The sequence below is a fragment of the Phalaenopsis equestris genome, unplaced genomic scaffold, assembly GCF_001263595.1.
Source record: "Phalaenopsis equestris unplaced genomic scaffold, ASM126359v1 Scaffold000404, whole genome shotgun sequence".
Classification (NCBI taxonomy): domain Eukaryota; kingdom Viridiplantae; phylum Streptophyta; class Magnoliopsida; order Asparagales; family Orchidaceae; genus Phalaenopsis; species Phalaenopsis equestris.
This window is the reverse complement of record NW_018164846.1, coordinates 566,837-575,693: the sequence shown is the minus strand read 5'-3', so window position 1 is coordinate 575,693 and position 8,857 is coordinate 566,837. Positions and strand designations below refer to the sequence as shown.

Sequence of the window (8,857 nt, the reverse complement as noted above, 5' to 3'; positions counted from 1 at the left end):
ATTTCAAGTAGATATATATATATATATATATATATAATTTTATATTGTACACAATATAAATATTTTTTATTTTATTATATAATTTTAAATTATTTAATTTATAATTATATCAAACAAACATTCATTAGTTAATGGTGTGTTGTAATATTTGTATTAAAATTTTAATCATTTTTTTAGATTGTACGTCATGCTTTTCTTGTTTAAAATTTAACTTGCATGATTTTCTTAAAATATTATTTAAATGGTCATTATAAAATAATAAATAATATAAATAGCTTCATTTTTATTTTTTGCTTTAAATGTGCTTAATGTTAAAATAAGTCTCTTGTTACCAATATATATTTTCGTAGAGGTTACCTATGTTCAGTACCTTGAATTTTATTCCTATGAATAAATTATAATCATGAAGAGAGTACTGAATATATTAATTATAAAATGCATATTATATATTTGCCCACCTTCTGATTTAGGGTGTTGTAAGGTTATCCTAAAATGTATAACACATTTTCACTAATGAAAAATAATTATAACATGATAATAACCACATTTAATGTGGAGTACTTTGTTTTTTACTTTTATTGTTCATGTTTTATGTCTAAATATCTTTTTTTATTAATTTATTAGATAAAAATTACTTATTGAGTTTGAATTACTAAGCTCGATCATTAATAAAATTTCTTATTGGAGTTTTCACCATGTTTCTTGGTGGATCATTACTACTAGTTCAAATTATTTAGTTTTTTTTAAAAAAAAATTTATTATTTTTTCTACTTGCATTTTGTTGTTTTTAAGTAGTCTTTATTTATTTAATTATTTTAATAATTTTTCTATCAATTTTTTTTCTTCTTTAATGAGTTAGTTTTTAGGTTTTGTTGATGAAATAAATATTATTTCTCTGTTATTACTTTTACACGCTTTGCTTATAAATATTTACATGAAAACTTTTTATTTTAACTATTAAACTAAATTAATTGACCATAATTTTTATAATAAATTTGAAGAATTGAGATCATTCCAGACATCATGTATGATATTGTTAGGGTATACCTTATTTTAAACCACAATTTGAGACAATATGAGTTGATAAGGTCTCCGAGCTAATCAAATCCATGGGTGCAACCAATGATGTGTTAATCAACATACAAAAGATATTTGTCAAATGCAACATCAGCAATGTTGTAAGGGACATCATTTGTGAATAATAGTGTACCAATTCAAACAACTCCTTGACAAAATTATGAGTTATAAAGAGAACTTGTTAACGTTCATCCTAACATATGGAGGTAGCAATATGATGCAACATTACAAATAGCATAATTTATTCATGCATGATTGCAGCACAATCCTTTCGCTATCTAAATAGAAAGAGGCTCCATGGAATCGAGTAAAAAAAGACGAGTTCAGGTAATGACCGTATTTCTCCTTTATCATTGTATAGTTATAATTTTGATTAAGCCTAATTATTTTTTGGTCCATGGAGAATAAAGATTATTCAATCTTGTTTAACACTCGTTCAACGCATCCATTGAATCTTCATTATGCTAGCCTTTAAATACTAATGAACCACCAGGTTCGTTAAATAACAAACACCAAAGATATTGGCCATAGCAAAGCTTATATATGTTTGGTAAAGACATATTCTCTAAGTTCCAAGAGCACACCTTTCGTATACCGCATTTACCCCTAACGGAAGTTCTTTCAAATAGTAATATCTTTAATCACAAGCCAATTAACGTGGTTGGGTAAAATAAGGAGTTATTTGTGTACATTGACTTAGTTTGAAGACATTGCTTCAAGCTCCAAAATCCTATCACATGACGAAGAAAGGATACCATTCTTCTCCTCTTATCATCAAAAGTCTTTGTAAATATAATCTCAAAGGCATGCATGTAGTTGAATCATGAGAATTAGAAAACAGGACATCCCTTAACAACAATTCCAGGTTCGGTAGGGCAGGATGCCAATGGACAATGGTCAATCTCCGTTCCCCACCATTTCAGATTTCTATTTTCATTTTGAAGAGCAAAGAAGAGAAGCACACCCATGAAGGCCGTGCCCGCATCCAAGGCTGCTGATAGCACGTAGTTGTATTTTTGCCACCAATTCTTCCTGTAACGGAAGACAAAATAATTGAATATTGTTCCTGTGACGAGCCAGCTAGCTATGTTTGTGGGTGTGGCTGGAGGCATTCCAGCAAATCCATAAGAGATGACTGGTATATTTATCAAAGGTATCCACTTCTTTTCTGGAAACATCTTGCTGAATAACCACACCGGCACTGGTAGCAGCGCACCAACTAGGAACAGCCACACCAAGTTGCGGTACATTCCATTGTGGCCGAAGAGTCGAGCAGGGCCTATCAGGCCCCAGATGACTGAAGCGTCAAATGTGACACGATATTTGGGGCATGTCCATGGGCTACTGGGATGCAAGGCATCAACATCGCATATGTTCTCGATGCTTTTAATCATCCACCACGCTACTGCAATGTTGACGATTCCAGCAACAACAGTTCCAACAAGCTGAAGGCAGGCCGCAGATAATAGTTGGTTTAACAATGACAAAATTATAATACAGATCATTCATTGATGAATTAAAGCAACAATTGATAGTTAGTTGATCACCTGTGCAGTGTACATGCACCTTGGTGGGATTTTCATGTAATGCCCGAGCTTGAGGTCAGACAGGAAAGAAAGGGCATGGATCGTGCTGATTCTACCATATATCTTAAAGAGCAAGTTTGCAATGGGCTTTCCCGGGAGGACATACCCAATCATGAACTGTGCTATGATATCATACCCAGGTTGCTGAAAGAATCATGAATAATGGAAAAGATTTCAGCATTTCCTGTTGGTTGGACGATGAGACAAAAGCAGTAATGATAGCTCAGAATTTTCGTTACCTGATTTGTGGTTGCTTGGATAACTCCAACTGGTAGAGTGACAACCCATGCCAACCCGAAAGCAAAGAGCATGCCCCACCAAGGCAGCTGTACCTCCTCCTTCCATACAAATGACACTAACAGAGATAGCCCTATGCTTCCTGCTAGAAGAACAAGGAACCACCACTGAGGAACCTGTTTATAGTTATTCATCAGCTTCGCATGTATGTCCAGCTTCGCTGAATTCACTGCAGACTTGCTCTGCCTCCAGATATCTCTACAAGGATTGGAAATATTTATTATTCTCGTTAAAACTTCCTTTTTCATGCGTTAAACTTAAAATTAGATCAGCTAGTCTTATCAATTCTACCCCTGAACCCTCAAGTATTTTCAATAAAATAGCATTGATAATTAAAATAAAAGCTACCAATCAATGATGATTGATTTAGCAAATAAAAAAATTGGCAAAATTCATGGCCAAAGTAAAAAAAAAAAGAAAATAACAATAGCGCAATTAAACCTTCTCCTCACCTGCCATTGAATAAGAGCACGTGGGTTAATGTTGCAGTAAACCGAAGAAAACCTGAACCTATAGAGATTGCAAAAAGAGGACTGAGATAGAGTTTCCCGTAGTTATTGTAAGCGGCTTCATTGAGCTCAAATGAGGGCGTCAGAATCTTGGTTGTGTCATACTTCTGTCCCTTGGAAGTAAATAGCTGGTTTGAGAATATGGGAAACTTCCTTGCATCGAAGGTGTTGAAACTCCAGTAACAAAGAGGCATTATTATGTAGATGAACATGATGAAACCAACAGCTGTATTTAGAATAGAAAACCATGGGGCGACCAAAGGGCTACCATGGTATGCAGAGATACCAGCCCAATCAAGAGTAAATGCTCCAACACCAAGTCCATGATAGCCTGACCCTATCTGTTGAGCTGTGATGCTGTGAGGCCAGATCCAACAGATCCAAGAGAAGAATGTCAGGATAGGGAAAAGGTATCCAGGTAGAGTGAAGTAGGCAAAACTTGCCGTTAAGAATATGAAGAAGAACTGCATCCTTGTCAACCCTTTAGATGATAAATTCCTCTCGTGGAGAGCTCTGTGGAATATAGAATTTGTATAAGATGATAGGTATCATAAAGAATTTAGTTCTAGTTTGTACACCTAATTTTAGCTAGTATATCGACAATTCTTAGCTTCACTTAAGAAAAAAAGCAACTATAGTTCCCATAAAATTATTAATTGGTCTTTATTAAAAGAGTCGGTAACAACTCTTCTTGGGAGATAGAAAAGTATAACGATAAGCATGGCTCTTTCACCAATTGCTGATTCCATCTAAGCAGTTATTTTCTTAATCTAAAAGCTTCTTAAATAGAAGATGGGAACATGGAAGCTTTAATGTGCCAAAAAATACATTTATTTTCAGGGAAATAATCAGAACATAGTTCTAACATGATGCCTAAATCAAGTAAAATAAGTGAAAATAGCTAAGTCTGCTAAAAACTGACTAACAATAAATAAACTCCAACTTGCCAAGCTTTCCCTATTTTCTTATTATTACTATTTCTTTCTTGCCTCTGCTGTAATAATGAATACCTTAATTGGAAAATGAAAAACTATATTAGTGGAGGAAATTGGCCATTAAAAAAGGTATTAGAAAACTCTTCTCGACATTGCAAACCTGAAAAGGGAAACTTGAGCAAGATTTGAAGGCCACCACATTTCTGCTGGATCTACTAAATACCTCCTTAGCATTCCAGCCCAACCATAACCTAGTATCTGCATGAAAAAACAAATAAGAATAAGCTAAAGCCATTGATAAGTTGATTAGAAGAAGCATGAGTTGTGAAAGAGAACAGCATAGATTTTTTAAGGTTTGAGGAGGTTTGTTATGGAAAAAGAAGATTGTCGATTCAAATATACATGAATTTGATCACAATACTCTTTAAACAAAAAATACACACATTTACAAATATTTTGCAATTCATTCATCACTCAAAAATATAGTGCAGACAAATTCGAATGAATGCCAAAATAATAAACATAAACAGTCAATTTGCTTAATTTCATAATGAAGCGGTGCTAGTGTGCACCAAGGGAAGAAAAGTTTGAGAAAGCCTGTATTGGGGAAAAGATGTTAAAAACTAATATCTACGAGTGCTTTACAGGTCCACTCTATTTATCAATAAAAAAATATATGTTGAATGAAACAGCAATAGCATTTCATTTGTCGCCAATTCATTGAGCTAAAAAATTATTTCAATAACTGAGTTGGACAATTAAACAATCCCCCCTATCAAATGTAACTGCAAAGACATGTATCAAAATTAAAAAATTATTCCAATGATTTGTACAAATGATAAAATATTTCAAGTAGAAGAAAAGTGGGTCTTTCATCAGAATGGAGAAAAAAATGAAATTTCTAAAAATCATTGCAAAAATATATTTGGTAAAGATTCAGAGAATATATCAAATAATAGCAATCCATGAGTAAATAAAAAAGAGGATAGAATCATGAAAGGACTTTTGTTCCCTTGGTCAAAGGAGAGAGAAGGTTGAGTCTCTGTATTACAAGTACATGTCACATATAAAAATAAAATAAAAAGAGAATACAAAAACGTATCCGGGTCCACCTAAGCAAGTGGTAGAAGAAAATGAGAGACGTGTGATCTCATAGTGTCTCTACTTTTGAATTTCATTTCTATTCGCTCAAACGATTGCTGTCATCAATTCCAACTTCGGCCTAAATAAAACAACACGGATGACCAGTTTAAAAAAATCACTTATTTTCCATGCCCAGCGAACCATTTCCTTATCAATTCGAATTCTTATGTCACTAACAAACTTTAGAGCACATTCCATGGCTTTAGCCTCGAGCGTTTGATACGACTCTAAGCTGTCAAGATTCCCTTCTGACGGGTAAAGAATCATTTCCACATCACTTGTATAAAAATGGACTAATAGACTAAACATCCCAACCTTTCGTTGTCAATAACCTTCCCCGCCTTCAGCTGATTCATCCTCATCTAACCCTTCTAAAAGCAAATATTCTTTTCAGTTTTTATACTGAAAAACATATAACAAATATCTCCTTATGCTATAAGGACTTCTACCCAGTTCATCCAAATAAAAATGAGAGGCCACCAATTTCATAAATAAGCTGGACTACTCCAACAATTAAGTGGCAAAAACAGGAGATCCCGAACAAATGCTTTTTTCCCAAGGAAATTTAGAACAAATAAGCCAACTTATGGAAATTTTTTTCTTGAAAAAGTAAAAACTCAAAAGTAACGAGCAGAAGCCAAATTAACAAAGAAAGAAATAGAATATGAAAATCAAAACACAGAAAAGCCAATTCAACTAATAGTAATTAAATCCCAGAAGGCTGAGAAAACCAAGCCTCGTTTTCTTAGTTTCTTTATTTTACCTGTGTAGTTAGCACAATAATGAGGCCGCATAAGAAACTCAAAGTCTGCTTGTAGTAGACCTTCATCACTGCGACAGCCCCAATGGAATAGGCGTCTCCTCCACCAATGGAGACCCCGCAGTTGGCAAATATGGTAATGATTACGTGCTCCTTGATGTTAAACGGTCCAGGATTCAGATTAAAACTCCAGCCCCTAAAGACCCTCACCTCTTTTCTTGGCAGCACCCCGGCCATGAACCGACCGAGGGGAAGTGCTGCAATCTGCATCAAGATCGCCGAGATTGTAAGCGGCTGCGTGCGAAAAGTGAAGAAGGTATTGAGAAAGATGAGCAGGACGCAGCAAGTTAAGCCGAGGAACCACGCCCGGAATGTCATCACTGGCATCGACGGATTATCGGTCTCTGGCACAACCAGGGCCACCTCCTCTACGGGACAACGCTCTGCCCCATCATCCTCCGAAGCCACGGGGGGCGTCAGCGACTCATTTCGGACCATGGGGTCGCTCTTTGCAGCCAGAGTTGGGTGAGAGAATGAGCAATTTTGTTCTATTATCCTTTCGTACCCTAAGTGAGGAGGAGAAGAGTGAGTGCGTGCGGTAGGTATCGTGCGCCGGCCGGAAGGGGAGCGGGCCCAAATACAGTAATTTTTTTTTTTCTATATCGTGCGCCGGCCGGGAGGGGAGCGGGCCCAAATACAGTAAATTTTTTTTTTCTTTTCGGAGTTACAAGAGTAAATTTTTTATAATATTTTATATGTAATATGAAAGATTTGGATCTTATAAATTTAAAAAATAAGATTCATCTGTTTTCTAGATATGTGAATACATTTGAATTTGAGGGTATATATATATATATATATATATTCTTCTTTATTTTATTTCTTAAGAAACATGTCCTCATTAAAATACACTAGAAGTCTAATTGAGAAAGGAAAAGAATGTATAATCAAATATATAACTGACAGTTCGTAAATATCGATTAAATTTCCTACTACCTAGCTACAGACATTTAATCTTCTAATTTCTGGTGGTATTACTACTCCCGGAGCCGTCTCTTATTAATAGAAAAAAAAAGTATGACTGTTTATTTAAAATTATCGACGTTAGCATCCGTATGTTAAAGTCCGAAATACAATCGACAGTTATATGTCATTAGTAAACCATCACTTATCATCCTTATTACCGCCTAAAATCCTCAATTCTTCATTTCTCATGTGACAATCTTCCTTCTCCCGGTCCTAAGCTTCTCTCCTTCCCCTCCCAACTCTCTTCCTGGTTTTGCCCTAACTCCTTCCCCCTTCTAGCAACTGGCAGCTCAACCTCGCGACCGGCTCGTGTCGGCCTCCTCTCCCGATCGTCGCAACTTGCCTCTTACATGGACAATTGAGGCTAAGCTAGCTAGAGGATCGTGTCTTAAAAAAACCATCGAAACCCTCATCCTTTCGTTCCAAGCCTACATAAACCATTGAGTAAGGTGCGGTTGTTTGCACCATTCATTCCTGCACCTCCTGTTTTGGTGCGATTGTTTGCACCATTCATTCCTGCACCTCCTGTTTTGCCCTAAAATTTTCATTTATGTATAGTCGCTAATCGAGCTAACTGGGAAGATAGATATGGAATCACGGTTTATAGAGACCACCATCTTTCTCATTCTTTCGCTACGCTCCTATCTGAAACTTGTCAATTGTTTTGAAAACTAAGCATGCTTGCTCCTACCTGAAGCTTTAGGGTTTAGGGTTTAGGGTTACGTACATACCACTATATTCCTATGTATTTATATATCTTATACTTAAACATTACATTTGAATACAATTTTCATGTATATGTAAGGTGGTATGTATGTGGAAAATGGAAGTTTAGTTGTTATATATGTAATTACACAAGTTCAAGTGTTAGATATGTAATCATAGTTTTGTTAAGATTTACATGTTTGAATTTCATACAAGTATAAATGTTCGTGTCCTATAAATATGTTAAGTTCAATAAGAACTCGATTCTTAAAAGGAAAAGTTAATTTTAATTTAATGGCTCATTCGGTAACTTGATCTTTTTAACCATAGGGTGCCATGTGATTTGGGTTAGATTAGGTTTAGGTATTTAATTAACTTAGAGTTAATTGTGAAGGTTATTTACATACCAGAGATAATTCATTTCTAATAGTCACCCTATCTTGAACATATATTTTCCATTATAGGGTCACATTGAATCCTTTTTTACTTCTTATATATGATTTTTGCAGCTATAAATGTTGATTATAGATCTCCATCCATCTTTTTTGAGCATGACCAACTATGTACATAAGGCTACATATGATACAACGATCACATGTTAATGTTACATAAAGGGACTTTCTATGAGGGCGTTTTTATAATTTTTAAAAAATTTTAAACCAGGATGCATCCATAAAGGGACTTTGTATGAGTGGATTTTTATAATTTTAAACAAATTATCATTTATTTAGCACATCATGTAGATAAAAAAAAATGAAGCTAATTGCCTAATTATAATAGCTCCAATCAAAAGGCCAATTAAGGCCCATCATATGAGCA

The 8,857-nt window shown here is 34.9% G+C and overlaps 1 protein-coding gene across 1 annotated transcript; it reads right to left on the bottom strand.

The window, feature by feature from the left end:
- Positions 1 to 1,669: 1,669 nt before the first annotated feature.
- On the bottom strand, positions 1,670 to 6,937 carry LOC110026935 (oligopeptide transporter 3-like). The gene is made up of 6 exons (XM_020728167.1): positions 6,311 to 6,937; positions 4,565 to 4,662; positions 3,413 to 3,982; positions 2,903 to 3,158; positions 2,625 to 2,807; positions 1,670 to 2,522 (listed from the first exon to the last, which is right to left on the bottom strand). The coding sequence occupies exons 1-6, from the start codon at positions 6,803 to 6,805 to the stop codon at positions 1,908 to 1,910; spliced, it is 2,217 nt and encodes a 738-aa protein (XP_020583826.1). The 5' UTR covers positions 6,806 to 6,937; the 3' UTR covers positions 1,670 to 1,907.
- Between the last annotated feature and the right edge of the window lie 1,920 nt (positions 6,938 to 8,857).

What these genes read in the sequence shown, in the direction of transcription:
- LOC110026935 (XM_020728167.1), bottom strand. Translation starts at nt 6,805, where the DNA reads ATGGTCCGAAATGAGTCGCTGACGCCCCCCGTGGCTTCGGAGGATGAT. An exon ending in TCCAAGCAACCACAAATCAG is followed by an intron (nt 2,808 to 2,902) that starts GTAACGAAAATT and finishes TGATTCTTTCAG; the next exon opens with CAACCTGGGTATGATATCAT. An exon ending in GGTGCATGTACACTGCACAG is followed by an intron (nt 2,523 to 2,624) that starts GTGATCAACTAA and finishes GCCTGCCTTCAG; the next exon opens with CTTGTTGGAACTGTTGTTGC.